The sequence below is a fragment of the Oryctolagus cuniculus genome, chromosome 6 (assembly GCF_964237555.1).
Source record: "Oryctolagus cuniculus chromosome 6, mOryCun1.1, whole genome shotgun sequence".
Lineage (NCBI taxonomy): Eukaryota > Metazoa > Chordata > Mammalia > Lagomorpha > Leporidae > Oryctolagus > Oryctolagus cuniculus.
In genome coordinates, this window is record NC_091437.1 from 168,367,490 (window position 1) to 168,386,931 (window position 19,442).

General features: G+C 54.2%; 1 protein-coding gene across 12 annotated transcripts; it reads right to left on the reverse strand.

Moving 5' to 3' along the window:
- Positions 1-1,366: 1,366 nt before the first annotated feature.
- ZNF7 (zinc finger protein 7) lies at positions 1,367-18,536 on the reverse strand. Of its 12 annotated transcripts, none has more exons than XM_070075691.1 (5): positions 18,304-18,375; positions 17,129-17,169; positions 16,613-16,739; positions 10,454-10,567; positions 1,367-5,609 (listed from the first exon to the last, which is right to left on the reverse strand). In XM_070075691.1, exons 2-5 carry the CDS (start codon positions 17,129-17,131, stop codon positions 3,793-3,795), a joined length of 2,061 nt encoding a protein of 686 aa, XP_069931792.1. In that variant the 5' UTR covers positions 17,132-17,169; positions 18,304-18,375; the 3' UTR covers positions 1,367-3,792. The 12 variants fall into 12 exon arrangements, with proteins under 12 accessions (XP_069931792.1, XP_008250139.1, XP_008250138.3 ...); XM_008251917.4 differs by having other exon boundaries at positions 10,454-10,570; XM_008251916.4 differs by having other exon boundaries at positions 16,613-16,772; positions 18,304-18,364.
- Between the last annotated feature and the right edge of the window lie 906 nt (positions 18,537-19,442).

The following is a 19,442-nucleotide window of genomic DNA, read 5'->3' on the forward strand; positions in this document are numbered from 1 at the left end:
AGCTGCCTTCAGTCCTTAGGTTGAACTTTTGGTGTCTCTGGGGTTGGAGATTCTGGGTTTGTTCCAGTTCACTCTGTTGTAGACTCCAGGACAGCTGGCCTTGTCCCTTGTCCATCTTTCCCACCACACCCCGATTTACTTATTTGAAAGGCAGAATTAGAGGGAGTGCACACTAGCTTCCATGTGCTGGTTCACTTCCCAAATGGCTATGAATGTCTCAAGGGACCAGGCAGATACAGGTGTTGTGTGGTGTCCAAGACACACATAGGAAAAGTGGAAACCAAACTAAAGTGCCCATCAGGGCTCCTGCAGCTGCACAGCCCCAGTGCCAGAGAGCAGGGGATGGCGCAAGCAGGATCCAGTGGAAGCTGACAGGACCCAGCTGGACTGGATCCTCCTAGCTGTGGAGCAGGCCTGGAGGTCCAGGGGCCACCTCTTTCACCCACTGCCTCTAACTTACTTTATCTAAGCGTCCTACCAACAGTTACTTCATGAATGGTAACATTTGTGTCATGTGCCACAAACTGTTTTCAACCAATTAAAAACCATTCTTAGCTCCATGGCCAAACAGTAAGAGGTGGCAGGTGCAGGTAGTTGGTGACTGCCCTGATCCTGCCTGGCTGAGATGGTGCTGATACTGTGGCTGGGAGGCCTCCCCATCCTCCTCTACGTGCAGTCTCCCCGACCAGGCCTGAGATGCCAGGGCAACTGGCCGTGTCCCTTGTCCAGCCCTCCCCCCCCCCCCCCATTTATTTATTTGAAAGGCACAATTAGAGAGCGCTAGCTTCCATGCACTGGTTCACTTCCTAAATGGTCACAACAGCTGGGGTTGGGCCAGGCCGAAGCCAGGAGTCTGGAACTCCATCCAGGTCTCCCACACAGGTGCAGGGGCCCGAGTAGGCCATCATCTGCAGCTTTCCCAAGCACATTATCAGGGAAGTGGAGCAGTCAGGACTTGAACTGGCGCTCATACTGGATGCCAGCATTACAGGCAACAGCTCAACCCACTGTGCCACATCGCCGGCCCTGTGGCCCTCTCCATCTTCGTCCCCAGGGCTTACACAAGGCCTTGCAGAGAAGACGCTGGCATCTGGCTTTGTTAGCCTTAGTCAGTCCCCTGTGGAAACTTTTTGCTGGAGGAGTTTCTCTTCGGTGTCCTGACCCAGATGCATGGATGCTCCGAGTGCATCATTCACTCAGCAGCCATCTCTGGGGACCTGATGTGAGCCACACTCTGGGAAATGGGGATACACAAGCCAGCCAGGCCCTGCCTTTCGCTGTTCATTTGCGAAGCTTCCAGGGAGCACAAAATTGTTCCAATTCACGGCTAAGTCGATTATCAGTCTGAATTTGAAAACAGAAGCAATTTCAGGCCAAAGTTACAGGTTTATTAACTGAAATAGAAATCCAAATCTTTTTGAAGTTCCTCTGAAATACACTTCTGAAAATTCTCTGAGTTTACTGATATATGGACTGGAGCTGACACGGAGCTTGAAAGAATACACAACTGCAGTACCTCACAGTGCCTGTGAGAACGCCTCACCCTGGTGTTCATTCCACTGGGATCTGAAACAGACCCGCGCAGCACTGACACCCCGGGCTCACGGCACACACACGTCACACACCTCTTTCACGCGGATGCAGCCGGAGAACTCCTCGTCCCATTCTTGTCCAGACCGACTTCACAGAATCGACCACACGGCTTCGCTCTCAGTCACGTGGGCGGATTCAGGAGAACAAACCCCTGAGAGGAAAAAGAATTCCCCTGCAGCTGGAGGGCATGAAGCTTCTTCCGAGCGCAACATGAGGCAGGCAGTGTGGAGGGCTGGTGCCGCGGCAGAGGCCGGCCTGTAAATAGGTGTGGCTTTGCTCCACCAAAACCCTGCTCTGAGGTTTAGTGGAATTTTCAAATGTCACAAAATGGTGTTTTGTTGTCTTTGTTTTTTTGTCGTCCTCTCCCCTGCCCCCAGCCATTGAGAAACACCGAAAACACCCTCAGTTCTTGGACCACACAACGCATGCAGCAAGGCCCCAAGTTTGCCAGCCCCTGTTTTAGGGCTGTCAGGAGCTGAGAACCATTTCAAACGTCAGGCCTTGCCCTTCTTGGTCGGTTGCAGTGGGAGGAAGGCAAGCAGAACAGAGCCTGGAAGTTCCCTAACTCCATATAATCGACCACTCCTCCCCCTGACCATTAGCCAGGAAGTGAGCAGGAGCAGCTACTAGGGACCAAAATGGCCTTATGAGGCCGTAGACCGAGAACACTCTGGTCCTGTCACTGGGTAACCCACACAGCCTAAAGCTTTACTTTGCAGCCCACTAGAGGAGACATCTCACACCGTCCTAGATGTGGAGGTGACTGTCTGAGCCCATGACTTGCCGAACCCCCTCCCGCTCCACAGCAGCCCTCACAGGTTGAGGACATCACACACCTCTGCAGCGTCCCTGTAACTCTTCCACTGACCCCTTCAGAGAAAGCTCTGAACAGTGGGTGGCTGAAGGGATGAGATGAAAGCTACTGCAGTGGGCGCAGATCTCACAGCTGTGAGACTGCTGTAGGTGGAGACGAGGTGGTGGTTCTTTGTCCCTAGAGTGGACAGTCTGGGTGCAGTTGTGGGGTCTGATCCCCACCTGTAGGCTGCGAAGACACAATCTTATGGGCACAACCACCCTGAACTCTGCTGTGCCCAACAGACACCAACAGTGAGAGCTCCTGGCCACACACGGGCCTGTACTTGCTTCAACTGGACCGATTCATAAAGTGCCTGGGCCATAGCTCCCTCTGGTTACACACTTGCTCACGGACAACACCATGAAGTTTCTCTCCATTGGGGATGGGTCTTTCTGGCTCAAATACTGTACTGTAACTAACCAGCAGACATCAAAGACCAGCAGGTCTCACATGGGTCCCGATGACTACTGTCCACTGGCATAGTCCACAGCTAAAGACCAGGACACCAGCAACAGGGCCAAGGCCAGCACTGTAGGTCTCACCCTGCAAAGCAGAGCTTGGGGATGATGGCCTTACATGCTCCAGGACAGTGTCAGATGGGTACAACCTGAGCCTGTCAGATTAGCCAGAGCAGCCTCGCATGACCAGGAAAGCACTGGGGGCAGCAGGCACAGGAGGTGGGGTTGGGACTGGACCACATACATGGCGGGGAGGGGGGGCACGTGAAGTCACCCACAGTACTACTCCCTGCCAGGCAGTGTGATGTGCTCCCATACACACGTTCTTCCAGTTACCCTACAATTTCATGTTTTCAGATAAGCACACAGGCCCTGGGCCTCAGGTGTCCCTGACTCCAGTGACAACAGTGGCACTTCCCCAGCCTGCCCCTTCCCTGGGCTGCTCTTCTGGAAAGAGTAGGTGGAGGGCGTACGGGTTAGGGAGGGATCCTAGACATCCTCTGACATGAGCCACACGTTTCCTACTGTGGGAGCCAGCCTGGGACTGGCCCTCTGAGGAAAACATCCTGCGGAACTATGAACTCACTCAGCGCTGCAGGGCTCACAGGGCCTTTCACACGCTTCCCCCTCGGCTGCAGGGCCTTGGGGTGTCCCCCAGGGACTCAGAACTACAGGTGGCACCGGGTTGGAGACATGGGCTTCATCCAATGGGTTAGTTAGCGTCAGACATTCCAGCAAATAAACAGTTTGCATGAAGGTCAATACTCTTTCTCAACAGTGCAATTCTGAATCGCTCCTGATACTCTAAACTGTCAGTACAAAGGATCTCATATAAAACCGTAAGTTAAGGCTGTAGTTTTATTCACATTTATACAGGCAAATGGCTTATCCCACGTGGATTTTCTGATGCTGAGTAAGCCTTGAGCTCCGATTAAAAGCTTTGCCACAGTCATTGCACTTGTAGGGCTTCTCCCCAGTGTGGATTCTTTGATGTATAATCAGGTGTGAACGCCACCGGAATATTTTCTCACAGTCATCACACTGATGCAGTTTCTTCACAGTGTTAACTTTCTTACGGCTCACAAAAGTGGACCCTTCCAGTGTGTTCCCGTATTCATAGTACCACTGGGCTCTTGTGTGTATTCTCTGGTGTTCAATGAGATAGGAGCTCCGGCTGAAGGCTTTCCCACACTCACTACACTCATAGGGCTTCACTCCCGCGTGAATGATCTGGTGTTGGAAGAGGGTGGAGTTCTGACTGAAGGCTTTTCCACATTCGTTGCATTTATAGGGTCTCTCTCCAGTGTGAACCCTCTGATGTATTGTGAGTTGTGTGCTCATACTGAAGGCTTTTCCACACTGCAGGCATTCATAGGGCTTCTCTCCCTTATGGATCCTCTGATGGTAAATGAGGCTGGAGCTCTGGCTGAAGGCTTTGCCACAGTCATTACAAACGTAAGGTTTCTCTCCAGTGTGGATTCGCTGATGCTGAATGAGGTGTGAGCCCTGGACAAAGCCTTTTCCACACTCGTCACACTTAAATGGCTTTTCTCCAGTGTGAGTTCTCTGATGACGAATAAGCCGTGAGCTACAACCAAAGGCTTTTGTACACTTGTTGCATTTATAAGGTTTCTCTCCAGTGTGGATCAGCTGATGCTGACTAAGGCGAGAGATCCATCTAAAGGCTTTCCCACACTCATCACACTTAAACGGCTTCTCCACAGAGTGAATTCTCTGATGTGTAACTGGGCTTGGACTGTCTGAAGTCCTTGGGATCTGAGATTTCTCCCCAGTGTGCATCCTCTGATGCTGAGCCAGAGTTGAGCTCTGGCTAAAGGCCTTCCCACACTCCTTGCACTGGTAGGGCCTCTCTCCGGTGTGAGTTCTCTGGTGTCTGACCAGCTGTGACTGCTGACTGAAGGCTTTCCCACACTCGGGACAACCATAGGGCCTCTCTCCTGTGTGAATCCTCTGATGGTGGATGAGGCTTGAGCTCTGGCCAAAGGCCTTTCCACACTCCTCACACCTGTAGGGCTTCTCTCCTGTATGAATTCTTTGATGCTGAATAAGTTTTGAGCTCAGTCGGAAGGCTTTTCCACACTCAATGCATTTAAACGGTTTCTCTCCAGTGTGGATTCTCTGATGCTGATTAAGCTGCGAGCACAGCCTGAAGACTTTCCCACACTCCTCACACTCATACGGCTTCTCTCCATGGCAGCCACCTGGATGCTTTCCCTGCAGGCAGGCAGGGAGAGTCTTCTGGCACTCCTGACATCTGCTGGGTTTCTTCTGCATGTCGACTTCCCAGGGCAGAGCAGCATCTGGGGTGTGCCCGAATCCTCGGCCACATGCTTCGCATCTCTGCAGCGCTCCTTCTGCTCTCTCTCTCTGACTGTTGCCAGGCTGACAATCCATGCCACTGCCCACCAGCTCCTTACATCCCCGGGCAGCGTCTGTGGTGAGGGTCTCAGGAGCCTCAGAGCCCTTGCTTGGACAGTTTTTCTGGATGCGGGAGCTCCTCACTCTCAGGCCAAGGCTGTGCGGATGACTCTCTGACCAGACCTCAGAATCACAAGTGTCTCCATAACCAAGACCTCGAGAAAAACCCTGTGGGAGAGCTCTGACCATCGTTACGCTGGATTCTGGTTTTGGAGTGACTGTACTCCCACAGGCCTGTTCGTAGTCAGTCCTCTTCCTAGAATCTGAAACAAGCAGAAAATAAAAATGCTTCTTAGGTCCTGCGCTCAGAGAGATGACAGTGACCGTGGGGAGGCCATCACTTCCCAAGACAAGCTGCAGTGAGCACTGTGACACACCCCAAATGTGTGATAGCCGTGATACTTCTCCAAATTTGGTTTCATTCACACAATCAATGATGAAGTACTTGTAGTGTGCTGGGCAGAGCGCCAAGAGCTACACACCCCAAGAGCAGAGAGGGCCATCGTGCGGGGCTCTGGCGCAAGGCAGAGTCCACGAGAAGCAAAACGAGACCAGGCAGAGCCTCAGAGGGTGGGACCAGGCTGAGAGCAGCAGGCGTCTGAACTGAACGGCAGGAATGCGTGAGACTGAGGCTGAAGAGCAGCTGAGAGCTTCCCGGGGCTCTCAGCAGACAGCTGGCTGCCCAGGCGATTCGCAGCTGCTCCCTGCGGCTGTTCCTTGAGCAGGACCCTAGACTTCTCCACTGCCTCCAGCTGTGTCTAAGCCACTCCACCCACTGGCCCACTGGCCCACACTGACTTCTTCCCTGCGGCTGCACATTTCTGGAGGAGTCCACTCACCTCCAAGAGGTCTTTCTGACATCTCCTTTCCCTAATCTCCAAATAAATGCAGGCTTCCTTCCGGAATCCAAACTCTGAAATCCCAGAGAACACAACACCTCTTCTGGGTCCAGACTTCTCGTTAACCATGGTCATGACCACAGTCAGTAACAACTTACCAGATTCTACCCCACAGTGACCCCACATCCCCAATTTCAGCCTCTCAGTTCCTTTTTTTTTTTTTTTTTTTTTTTTGACAAGCAGTTAGACAGTGAGAGAGAGAGAGAGAGAGAGAAAGGTCTTCCTTTTCCATTGGTTCACCCCCAAAATGGCCGCTACGGTGGGCGCGCTGCACCGATCCAAAGCCAGGAGCCAGGTGCTTCCTCCTGGTCTCACATGCAGGTGCAGGGCCCAAGCATTTGGGCCATCCTCCACTGCCTTCCCAGGCCACAGCAGAGAGCTGGACTGGAAGAGGAGCAACCAGGACAGAACCGATGTCCCAACCGGGACTAGAACCTGGGGTGCCGGTGCCACAGGTGGAGGATTAGCCTAGTGAGTCACAGCGCCGGCCAGCCTCTCATTTCCTACCAACTCCTGATGACTGCTGGTGTCTTGAGCTCCTAGTAATTTGCGAAGGATCTTGTCAACCCTGCAGCAAGGAAGGAGCTACCATCTCCTGAGCCTCTTCTATGTATAAGCAAGAATGGTTCCGCAATCACTCTTCCACGACCCAGTGAGTTCAGCAGCATCTGCACCCACTGGGAACAGTTCAGAGGGGAAGCCACCAAGGCCATGAGAGTCAGGAAGCAGCTCAGGTCTGAGCCCCGAGCCCAGACTTTTCACCTTTACTATGCAGCAAGGATGTGCCAAGTAAAAAGACGACACTGACAACTCCAGGCCTGGCCCTCACCTGCACAATCGCACGACCATGGCACATCCGTTTCTCCAACAGGGCTTGCTCGGCCTCCCAAGCCCCTCTCTGCTGTGTGGCTGAGAAAGCAGGACACTGAAACACACCGCATGTACTGCTCTCTGCTGTCTCTGCCTCCAAGGTGGAGGCCCCCGAGGAGAGGCAGGACAGAGCATGGTGCGGTCCTGGCTGCCATGCTGGACACTGCTCAGGGCCTCCTGCTGTGCACTGTGGCTAGGAGCTTGCAGTCAAGGCCACCACTGAGCAAAGAATGAGGGTGCCACAAAGCACTTGGCTGTGCTTGCATTTCTCAGCGCCGGATTTCCTGCGACTATTCTGGGAGAAGTATGGGTTACTTGAGGGACCTGGACGGAGTTCCAGGTTCCTGGATTCTGCCTGGCCATTTGGGGAGTGAATCAGCAGAAGGAAGACCTCTCTCTTTATCTCTCCTTCTCTCTCTGTAACTCTGCTTTTTCAAATAAATAAAATAAGTCTTTAAAAAAATAAACAGGCCGGCGCCGCAGCTCACTTGGCTAATCCTCTGCCTGCAGCGCTGGCACCCCAGGCTCTAGTCCCGGTTGGGGCACCGGATTCTGTCCTGGTTGCTCCTCTTCCAGTCCAGCTCTCTGCTGTGGCCCGGGAAGGCAGTGGAGGATGGCCCAAGTGCTTGGGCCCTGCACCCGCATGGGAGACCAGGAGGAAGCACCTGGCTCCTGGCTTCGGATGGGCGGAGTGCGCCGGCCGTAGCGGCCTTTTTGGGGGTGAACCAACAGAAGGAAGATCTCGCTCTCTCTCTAACTCTGCCTGTCAATAAATAAATAAATTAATTAGGTAAAAAAAAATCAATAAGAAGGCACCATTGTGGTGTAGTGGGTAAAGCCGCTGCCTGCAACACCAACATCCTATACGTGCGCCGGTTCAAGTCCCGGCTGCTCCACTTTCAATCTAGCTCCCTGCTAATGTGCCTGGGAAAGTAGTGGAAGATGGGCCAAGTGCTTGGGCCCCTGCACCAACATGGGAGACCCGGATGAAGCCCCTGGCTTTGGCCTTGCCCAATCGTGGTTGCAGCCATTTGGGGGAGTGAACCAACAAATGGAAGATCTGTCTCCCCCCCCCTCTAATTCTGCCTTTCAAATAAAATCTCCCCTCCACCCTGGAAATATTTTAATGGTGGTTACGTTTTAACTGACCCCCTGATGGCTCTGTCCCTAATCAAGGGGGATCCGGAAGACTCTGAACAGGAAGAGCATAACATGGAGTGGTAGGTCAGTAGAACCAAGGAGGCTGGAGCTATGGCCAAGGGCTCCTGATGACCCTCCTCAAAGCAACACAGCTCTCCCTCCTGCTGCAATGCACACAATATGTTTGAGTGAGGTTTCAAACACAATGTCTCCCCAAACTCATTCAAGAGTGTGAACTCCAAGGACTAACAGCAGAAACTTGGTCCAATTATGATGTTCAGAGGCAGACCTAGGAGGAGGACCCTAGTCACTGGAGGTGCTGCACTTGGAAAGAATTAGTTCTTATGGGGGCCAGAGCTGTGGCATAGTGGGTTAAGCCTCCACCTGTGCTGGCGGCAGTTGGAGTTCCGATCCAGCTCTCTGCTTTAGCCTGAGAAAGCATTAGAAGTTGGCCTAAGTGCTTGGGCCCCTGCACCCGCATGGGAGATCCGGGAGAAGCTCCTGGTTCCTGGCTTCGGATGGGCCCAGCTCTGACCATTGCAGCCATCTGAGGAGTGAACCAGCGGATGGAAGACCTCTCTCTCTGTCTCTCCCTCAGTGTGTGACTCTACCTCTCAAATAAATAAATAAAATCTTTAATAAAAGAGTTCTTTGGGACCCCAGTCTCTCACCTCCATTCTCACACACACTCCTGCTGTGACACCATCCACTGTGAGGTCCTTGTCGAGAGGCCAAACAAATGGGGCCACTGCCCTTGGAATTTCAATCTCCAGAACTCTAAGCCAAAGCAACCTCTTTTTTTTTTTTTTCCCCACAAAGTACCTAGCCTCAGGGATCTCATTATAATAAGAGAGAAAATATACCTGTGTTTAAAAGGATCCCTCTGGCAGACAGTGCTGTGGCACAGTGGGCTAAAGCCCCAGATTGCAGCACCAGCATCCCATATGGGCACCTGTTAAGAGTCCCAACCGTTCCAATGCAGCTCCCTGTAAATGTGCCTGGGAAAGCAGCAGAGGATGGCCCAAGACCTTGGGCCCCTGCACCGACGTGGGAGACCTGGAGGAAGTGCCTGGCTCTGGACTGGTTCAGTTCAGGCCCCTGCGCCATCTGAGGAGTGAACCAATGAATGGAAGATTCTCTCTGTCTCTCCCTCTCTCTGTAACTCTTTCAAATAAATAAAATAAATCTTAAAAAATAAAGAAATAAATAAAAGGATCCCTCTGGGCCCTTCCAAGTGGCCTGGGGATGTATGTACCAAAGAGAAAGCTACAATTCTGCACTGTCCCTCCTGCCTCCAGCTGGCCTTAGGAGAACATGGCATCTGTGAAGACAGGCTCTGCCCTGTTGCAGCAGTGACTGTGAGGACACAACAGTGACAGAAGGTGAATTTCCTTCCTGCTGCTGGGATGCACACAAACCCTGGTGCCTCACTAAAAGGAGCAGCATGGCTACAGAGCAGGCTGAGCAGGGGCAACAGGTGCCCAGAGGGAGCTAATCCTAGGGCAGCAGCCTGCGCCTGGGCTGACTGAGCATTTCCACCCTGAGTCTACACACACCACAGTGCAGCTCACTGGGAAATAGGGGTGCTGCAGAGGTAACCGGGCACGACGGGGCCCCAGGCTGACTTCTAACTGGACACACACAGGAAGGAGGCATTTATGAAGACAGAGCAGAGACTACGAGTGCCACGTCTATAAGCCAAGCAACGCCAAGACTTCCAGAAAACATGATACGCTGGGAGAGGCAAGGAAGGGTCCTTCCTGAGAGCCCTCATGCGGAGTCCCTACGGACACCCCGATTTCAGCCTCTGGCCTCCACCACTGTGAGGTAGCAAACGTCTGCTGTTTCAGCCACCTGGTCACAAGAGTCTACTGCAGCCCTAGAAGCTGACCTGACAGGCTGGGGTCTCCCAGGCCCCAACTTCTGGAAGAGAACCAATGCAGGGAGGAGGGGCTGCTGAGAGCCAGGTTGCTGGATCTAGAGATTTGTATGCCTGCTTAACAAAAGTACTGGTAGCAGAAGTTGAACAGATGTAGGATGATGTGTCCTTGCTTTTCTGCAGGTTGGTCTCTCCCATTCCCCCTCAGTGCCCAGGCATCACAGCCTGGCCGTGTGGACTTGCCCGCTTCCTCACCGGAGGCCGCGTGTGTGGGTCCTCCTCACCCCAGAGCATCTCTGCAGCAGGGCCCAAGCCTCACCTGTCTCGGGGCTCCTTGATGCCTCGGTCTTCTCTGCTCCCTGCAGGTCCAGGACCCATGGCTCCTGTCCCTGCTCCAGCCGGGAGATCAGCTCAGGCTTGAAGACCAGGAATCCTGCTGTGTGGGGGGCAGAACATGAGATGCGGGGAGCATGCTGGGAGGCCTGTGCAGGCCTTAGCCCCCTGCTTTCCAGGAGTAAGGGGCAGTGGGGCTGGAGCACAAGCAGAGCCTCTGCATATGTGCGTCAGAGTACACTGCACCCTGTTCTGTCTCATCTGTCCAGCTCCTGGGGGTGGATATGGAGGGCTCTGGACTCCCATGTGGTCCAGTCACTAAAACTTCTGCAAAGGACAGGACAGCTGTACCCTAGGTAGAAAGAAGCCTCAGTACAAGCCAGCACTTCACTCAGTAGAGCAGAGACACCAAAGAGGCAGGGGTGGTTAAAAAATAAGAGAAAAAAAAAAAACAACAATAAAAACAGGCAAGCAAAGTAGACTTTAAGTCAGAGGGTCTAGGTTACAATCCTCACCCAGGGGTCTCCCAGCCCGGAGTCCCTGTGCAGAGGATCCCTTCTGGGGGAGCCTGGTGTGTGCCCACCTGGCAACCTGCTTCACTGCCAGTCAGTGCAGGGACGAGCATGAGCCGCAAGGGCCGGCACGCTCTGGAAGCTTCCTGTCTCTGGGAACAGAGAGGCAGGGATCCCACAGGTCTGCAGCCTACAAGCTCAAGCCCTCAGATGCAGACAGGACCCCAGCAACAGGGAAACACCTGTGTCCAGCCGTGAAGGGCGTCATGGAAGCGCAAGGACCACCACCACACCACAGGCACCCAACCAGGTACACCTGGTATGGAAGCAACCGCACAAGCGCAGCTCGGGGATGCCAGCCCCGGGGGAACCAAATGATTACTAGATGGCAGCTATGTTTATCATGGGCAAAATTCACAAAATACAGCAGAAGCAGTATGCAAAGATACAATTTTAAAACATATTTACTAGAAACAAGGATAATAAAACACAAATGAGGATAACTATTAAACTCCAGAAGCTGTAAACAAAACAACACAGCCAACCCCAACAAAAGAAACAAAATAATAAAAGTGGGATAGGATTCAACAAAACAGACATACAACAACATCTCTGCCCCCCACCCCACAAAAAAGATCAGCAAAACGAAAGCCCGTTTTGTGAAAAGGCTACTACGGACTCGTGGCAAAAGCCAATCACAACCAACACAGTGACCCTGACCCTACAAATTCTTCCCGAAATTGAAAAGACAGCAAAACCTGCCCAGCTTATTTCATGGAATTTGTATGCCAAATGCCGCTTGTCAAAAACGTCAAAATTATACAAAGACAATAAAAAGAAATATCTAAGTCATTGCTTATGAACAGGCATACAAAAATCCAAAATATACTACTGGCCAGCAGAGTTCAAAACTTATTTGTAAATAAGGTAATTAGGTAATTATTTGTAAACTAGGTAGGGTTTATTCTAGGAGTACTCAAAACATACCAGTTGTAATTTACTACTCTAATTTTAAAAATCGTGTGATTATCTCAATCAATAAGGAACAAGAATTTGAAATTCTTATTTAAAATCAAAAAGAAAACTCAGTCAATCCCTACATGCTTCTGTGGATGCACAGAGCACAACAAGCCTCGGGGGCCCTGTTCAACATCAGGCTGGCCACTGCCAAGGTGAAAAGAGGTGAGGGCTATGGCAGGGAGGGCACGAACTCTCAGTCACTGAGCCCCCTCCTGGAGAACAGGGCAGAATCACCAACTAGCAAAGGGGCTCGACGGAGCCCTCCGAGGCTGGCAGCATTGGTGGGCGGCTGCAGCTATCAGCTGAAGCACAGTCGCCCAAGAGAGATCCACAAAACAACAAGAACCGAAGCTTCAGATGCACAGGGATCACTGCTCCAAAAGGCTCTCAGTGAACTCAAGCCACGCCCAGTGGAAATCCCACTCACCTAATCCAAATCAAGAAGCAGAGAGCTGGCCCACAAGAACGATCAGGGAGGAGACCCGAGCTCAGAAACAAACATTTCACAGGAAGGTGAGACTACTCAGTAGATGATGCTGGTAAAACACCTGTCTCTTGACGAAAAATAAAACAAGATTTTTACTGAACTCCAACAGAAATCTAGGGTCATGACACGAATGAGAAAAAAATTTTTTTTTTTTAATCTTTTTTTTTTTTTTTATATTTTTGACAGGCAGAGTGGACACAGAGAGACAGAGAGAGAAAGGTCTTCCTTTTGCCGTTGGTTCACCCTCCAATGGCCGCCGCTGCAGCCGGCGCACCGCGCTGATCCGATGGCAGGAGCCAGGATCCAGGTGCTTCTCCTGGTCTCCCATGGGGTGCAGGGCCCAAGCACCTGGGCCATCCTCCACTGCACTCCCTGGCCATAGCAGAGAGCTGGCCTGGAAGAGGGGCAACCGGGACAGAATCCGGCACCCCGACCGGGACTAGAACCCGGTGTGCCGGCGCCGCAAGGTGGAGGATTAGCCTATTGAGCCACGGCGCCGGCTCAAATGAGAAAATTAAACTATAAAATCCACAGGAGAAAATGTTGCCTACCTCAATGCTTGGGAGTAGGAAAGAAATTTTAAAATTTCAAAGGCACAGGGCTGGTGCTGTGGCACAGTGGGTTAAAGCCCCAGCCTGCAGTGCAGGCATCCCATATGGGCGCCGGTTCCAGTCCCAGCTATTCCTCTTTTGATCCCGCTCTCTGCTATGACCTGGGAAAGCAATGGAAGATAGCCCAAGTCCTTGGGCCCCTGCACCCATGTGGGAGACCTGGAAGAGGCGCCTGGCTTCAGATCAGCTCAGTTCTGGCCATTGAGGTCATTTGGGGAATAAACCAGCAGATGAAAGACCTCTCTCTCTCTCTCTCTGGCTCTACCTCTCTCTGTAACTCTTCCAAATAAATAAAATAATTCTTTAAAAAAAAAAGCGGGGGGCGGGGGGCTGGCTCCATGGCACAGTAGGTAAATCCTCTGCCTGTGGCGCCAGCATCCCATATGGGTGCCAGTTCTAGTCCCGGTTGCCCCTCTTCCAATCCAGCTCTGGGAAAGCAGAAAATGCCCCAAGTGCTTGGGCCCCTGCACCCGCATGGGAGACTGGGAAGAAGCACCTGGCTCCTGGCTTCAGATCGGTGCAGCTCTGGCCATTGAGGCCATCTGGGGAGTGAACCAAGGACCTTTCTCTCTGTCTCTCCCTCTCACTGCCTGTAACTCTTCCTCCCAAATAAACAAAATCTTTAAAAATAAACAAACAAATAAATTTCAAAGGCACAACTCATAGGCAAAAACTGGAGAATACTAAACTAAAATTTGATGGGAGCACGAGAGAAGCGGAACAGATGTTTACAACACACTAAAGCCTGTGTGGTATTACCATATCTGGAGGATTCCAAGACAGACTGTTTATAACACACTTCCCCGTCTCTAACTTTGGACACAACTTGAACTTAAAATCATCATCAACCAGGTAGTAATGTATCCAGCACCAGTGTGCTCAGTCACATGCCACTACCGCTCGTGTAAACGTGAACACACAGGCACATGCACTACCACCGCCCTTGTCGTGTGTATCTGGTCACATGCCACAACTGCCCGTACACATGTGAGCTCAGCCACAGGCGCCACCACTGCCTGCATACACATGTTCTCCGTCCCATGTACAAACATGAACTCGGCCCCACAATGCTCAGATCATCATTCTGCAGCTGTCACCAGCATCACACAACACATGTTGAGTCTGTTCTTCCCTCTGTCTCAAAACGTTGTCTTAGAACTTGGCACTGGCCGGCGCCGTGGCTCAATAGGCTAATCCTCCACCTTGCGGCGCCGGCACACCGGGTTCTAGTCCCGGTTGGGGCACCGGATTCTGTCCCGGTTGCCCCTCTTCCAGGCCAGCCCTCTGCTGTGGCCAGGGAGTGCAGTGGAGGATGGCCCAGGTGCTTGGGCCCTGCACCCCATGGGAGACCAGGAAAAGCACCTGGATCCTGGCTCCTGCCATCGGATCAGTGCGGTGCGCCGGCTGCAGCGGCGGCCATTGGAGGGTGAACCAACGGCAAAAGGAAGACCTTTCTCTCTGTCTCTCTCTCTCACTGTCCACTCTGCCTGTCAAAAATAAAAAAATAAAAAAAAAAAAAAAAAAAAAAAAAAGAACTTGGCACTGAAGCAAGGAGCTATTGTACAAGCAAAGTGGAAAATGCTGCAGTTGAGACTGAACAAGCAAACACTGTAGCACAGTGGGCTAAGCTGTCTGCCTCCTGGGATGCTGGCATCCCAAATGAGTGTCACTTCAAATCCCAGCTGCTCCACTTCCTGTCCAGATTCCTGCTAATGTGCCAGGAAAGCAGCACATGGCCCAAGTGCTTAGGTGCTTGCCACCCCATGTGGGAGACTGGATGCAGTTCTAGGCTCCTGCCATCAGTCTTGCCCAGCCCTAGCTGTTGTGACCATTTAGGGAGAGAACACGTGGATGGAAGCTCTCTCTCTGTAAATCTGCCTTTCAAATAAATAAATAAATCTCTACAAGAAGCCAACTGCTGGTGGAGGACTGACTGCAATTCCAGTCACTGGCAAGCCAGCAGCTGTGTGCAGAGGGCCTGAGAAAGGGCAGCATGGCAGCACAGCCGGGTGGTCTGTCACTGGCTGCCACATGCCAAGCAAGAAAGCTTCCTGTCAACCTTGATGGATGGACGAAAACCCCACCCATGCGCAGGGGAGGGCTCACAGGCCACCATCACGCACGAAGCGCAGATGTGACTCACTACCGGCTGTGCAAAAAAGAATACCCTAGCCAATTCACCACGTGTCTTTCCCTTTCTATTTCAGTGGCTTATGGTAAACCATGTACAAATGAGTCTAACAGAGCTCTTTAAAGAACATACATTTTGGGGCCAGGGCTGTGGCATACCAGGTTAGATCACTACCTGCAACACTGGCATCCCATTGGGTGCCAGTCTGTATCCTGGCTACTCCACTTCCAATACGGCTCCCTGCTAATGGCCTGGGAAAAGCAGTGGAAGATGGCTCAAGTGCTCGCCCCCTGCCACCCATGTGGGAGACACAGAAGCAGCTCCTAGTTCCTGGCTTCAGCTTGGACCAGTCCTGACCATTGCAGCTGTTTGGAGAGCGAACTAGTGAATAGACCTGACTCTCTCTCTCTCTCTGACTCCACCTTTCAAATAAATAAATATTTAAAATCAAACATAAGTTTAATTTTTGAAATATGCTACAATCAGCAGCATGCCGCCTTTCTTAAAATAATTTACAGATAATAATGGTGCATCTGGTGTGTTAACAACGCACAGCATCTTAGGGTCAATGGAAGCTAATACGAGAAACAACGACACCTGCAATCAACAAAGCAGAGCAACCCCAGGAGGAATGCAGACAGGGCTCTGGGCCTGACTGACAAAACGTCAGAAAGCTCCGGACTCTGCTAGACCAGCCAGGACCAAGGGGCACAGGCCTGGTCCAGCATCCTGAAAAGCAGCTGATTCACCAACTGCGGCCCCCTCCCCACACCAGAAACCTTCCTGAGGGTCCAGGATGCTCACGCACTGTAGTGCTGCAGAGGACATGGGGCCATGGAGAGAGAGTCTGGTTGCAGGAAAGAGAAGTTACACACACACACACACACACACCCTTCCCAAAGCTGCAGTCCAACAACAGAGCACATCCCAGGAGGACATGAAGATGATCAAGAGGCTGGAGTGGCCACCTCTGGTGGAGGCAGGAATGGGAAGACAGGGGCAGGGCAGGATAGGTGAGGAGATGCCCTGACAGCATCTGTACAGCCCCCAGAGGGCACTGCGGCCACCCCTGGCTCTGGCTGACAACCATTTCCTTGGATTCCCCAAGGCAATAATTTCTCCTTTTGTCGAAGTCACCTCAAGTTCGGGTTCTACTTCTCACAACGTAATAGCTCAGGAAGAGGGGCTTTACCAGCTCTGGAATTCTGTCTGCCCTGGAGGCTGAATCGTGACAGGCGTATGCCTGCAGCCAGCCTGGCACTCCCAGATCCAGGGCCCCTGGTCAGCCTGAGCACTCAGCTTCCGTATCCCCCACCACTGACAGAGGCCTGCCTGAGTGGGTGCTGACTGACGACGCGGGTGGGGTCCCCAGGTGCAGCCTCACCTAGTCCGGCCACACTGCTGTGGTTCTCCAGCATCACCTCCCTGTAGAGGGCCCTCTGGCCAGAGTCCAGACACTGCCACTCCTCCCGAGAGAAGTGCACAGCCACATCGCCAAATGTCACCGCCTCCTGAAAGGACACACACCAGCACCCCAGGGACCCCTGGGTGCCAGCCCCATTCTGGCACCACCTCACAGCACGTCTCAGGCAAGTGCAAGGAGGAGTTGGGCGAGACGGTGATGGGCTCTTCTGGCTGTAAAATCCTGAGGCAGGGTAGTTTGGGGGAGAGGGACCCAGTCTACGGTGATCTCACAACCCGCCCCCCTTAGGAGCCTCAGGTGGCTCTGGTCCGAGTGGAGGTTTGCTCACTGCCTTGGGGAGGGAGCAAAGGGGGCTTGCCTGGACCTGGCAAGGGCCACGTAGGAGCTGGGCCCAGGCCCAGCTGGCAGGGCTGACGCCCAAAGCAAGAGGTGAGGTTTCACAGGCTGTGTGGAAAAGGAGGCAGTCGGGCTTCCTACCATGAGGCTGGGTGGGTGGCATCCACAAGTCCTGCCGAGACCTGTTGGCAAGAAGCAAGCATCAGAGGTGGGTGGCAGGCCCCTACTTCCAGGCTAATCAGGGGCCACTGTGCTCTCTGCCCCCCCAACCCAGATGCTCCGCAGCAGGACAAGCGTGGACCCAAGCAGCCATCACACTCGAGTACGTGCCCCCCCAAGCCGGTTTCATCTTTCTGTGCGTGTGTGTGATAGGAGTCACTCCACAAACACCTGTGGAGTGGGTGCCGCGTGCCAGGCACTCAGCTGAGCAGCCAGGGTGCGGCAGTGAGGGCTGAAGGACCCCGCCTGCGTGGTGCGCCTGGTGGGGGAAACAGTTACAACACACACACACAATTATAATTACGATGGTGCTGAGGCACAGAAAACTACGAATGCATTTAAGCTAGGAAGCTCTGATTTAGTTAACGGTCACTTCCTCAGGGCCCGAGGCCAGGGTGAGAGGCCAGCATGAGGATATGGGGTCGAACGCGCCAGTCTGGCTGTCCACAGGCAGCAAGTGGAGGCAGGACAGACTGGAGGTTAGAGACGGGCCGGAATGATGGACTGTAGAATGGACGCGAGTGGACCCAGAAGCCTCTGCCTCCAAGGACATGAACTCCAAAATCCAGTCACGCTCTCCTGTCGCCCGACAGCATCAGCCCCGGGGACATAATCGGAGCTGGGCCGTCCACCACTGAACGACCGACCCCAGGGAGTCTCCCTGTTGGTGGGAAAGGAAGCAGCAGACTTTCTGGGGCAGCGGTTGGCCCTGAAAGCGGCCTGTGTGTGGAATCCCCGCGCCTCCGGCACAGGGAGGGTGGCCCAGGCAGAGACCCCGCAGGAGGGCCCCTGTGGAGCGGGGCAGGCCCTGCGCGGCAGCCAGGATCCAGAAAGACGAAGCGCCTACCCCGCCCAGGGCACAGCTCTCGAGCTGCACGAGGGAGAGGGCCCGGGGAAGCCGGCAGCGCGAGCTCGCCTCAGGCCCCTGACCGGGGCGGCCGCCACGCGGCCGGGTTCGCGGGGCGACCCCGTCCCAGCCAGGTTCCCAAGGCCTCTCCGAGCAAGGGCCGGCAGGCAGTGCGTGCAGGCATCGCGGGGCCGGAGTCCCCGGGGCGCGGGAACCCGGGCAGAGGGGCGCGTGGGGCGCGCGGACTCACCCGCCCAGAAGAGCGCCCGGAGCTCGCCAGCGAGCGGCGGCGCCGGAAACGGACCGCGGCGCCCGCGCCTGCCCCGCCACTTCCGGCCTTTCTGGGCCGCTCGGAGGCTCCACCGTCTCGGTGGCTTCCGGCTCCCCTCCCAGGACCCCGGGGGGATGGGGCGGAGCCGAGCCCCGTGGAGGCGGGGCCGTGGAAGGGGCGGGGCTTGGCCCGGGCATCCTTGGCCTCTCCCGCCGCCCGCGGGCACATGGAAAGAGTGACCCAAATGACCCGCACTGACCCAAATCCCTGGCCCACCGGGTGACACCCTCGAAAACCGAAGGTCAGCTCGCGCCCCACGGCGGGCTGCCCTGGGGGCTGACCCGGCCTCAAGGCCTGCATCCTGTGCCCGCACCGTCTGGTGTCTAGCGCTCAGCCGGCGCCTGCTCAGAGTCCGGGACCAGGCAGGGACAGCCGTGCGAGGTGCTGGACACTGGGCACGAACATCGCACACTCTGTCCCTTGGTTGTAGATGCCTCTTGCCCAGTCATAGCCCCGCTACCCTCCCCTGGCTGTGACTCTGAACACTGCCTGACCTGCTTTACCAAGGGTCAGCAGTTCCTCCCTCTCACAGGACAGCTGCACTAAAGGGAGCAGTGTGCTACTCGGCCTCTGCTGGGTGGACCCGCGGCCCTTCTGTGAGGACGGAAGGACGGGCAGAAAGGGCCTCCTCCACGCCCCCTGCACCTGCTGCCCACCCGACCCAGGCAGTCTGGCTGGGAACTTCCAGGACCAGCTGGCAGTCCAGAGCTCGAGGTGCCCGTGAGGGTGGGCTCAGACGGAGCAGGAGGGGAGCCATGGGCTCCTGTCCCACTGGGTTTCCTAGCACCCAGGGCCAGGAGCCAGGTGCAACCGTGCCGTGCAGGCCACAGAGACGAGGCGTGAGGGACTGGCGTCGCTGGACGGTCAGGGTGGCTGTGCAGCTACAATCTGCTCAGAGGGTGGTGGGGGAGTGGGCTGGCGGGTCTCTGGGGAAGGGGAAGCGGTGGAGGGAGGAGGGAGGACCCCTAGGGAGGATGGGTTGGGATAGCAGAGGCTGGAGAGAGGCCCCAGGGAGAGGGCAGGCTTGGACCCATGGATTCCAGGGGACTCGTGTGACC

What these genes read in the sequence shown, in the direction of transcription:
- ZNF7 (XM_008251919.4), bottom strand. Translation starts at nt 18,521, where the DNA reads ATGCCCGGGCCAAGCCCCGCCCCTTCCACGGCCCCGCCTCCACGGGGC. An exon ending in CCGGGCGCTCTTCTGGGCGG is followed by an intron (nt 17,170 to 18,303) that starts GTGAGTCCGCGC and finishes TCTTGCCAACAG; the next exon opens with GTCTCGGCAGGACTTGTGGA. An exon ending in GCCACCCACCCAGCCTCATG is followed by an intron (nt 10,571 to 17,128) that starts GTAGGAAGCCCG and finishes CCCCCCACACAG; the next exon opens with CAGGATTCCTGGTCTTCAAG.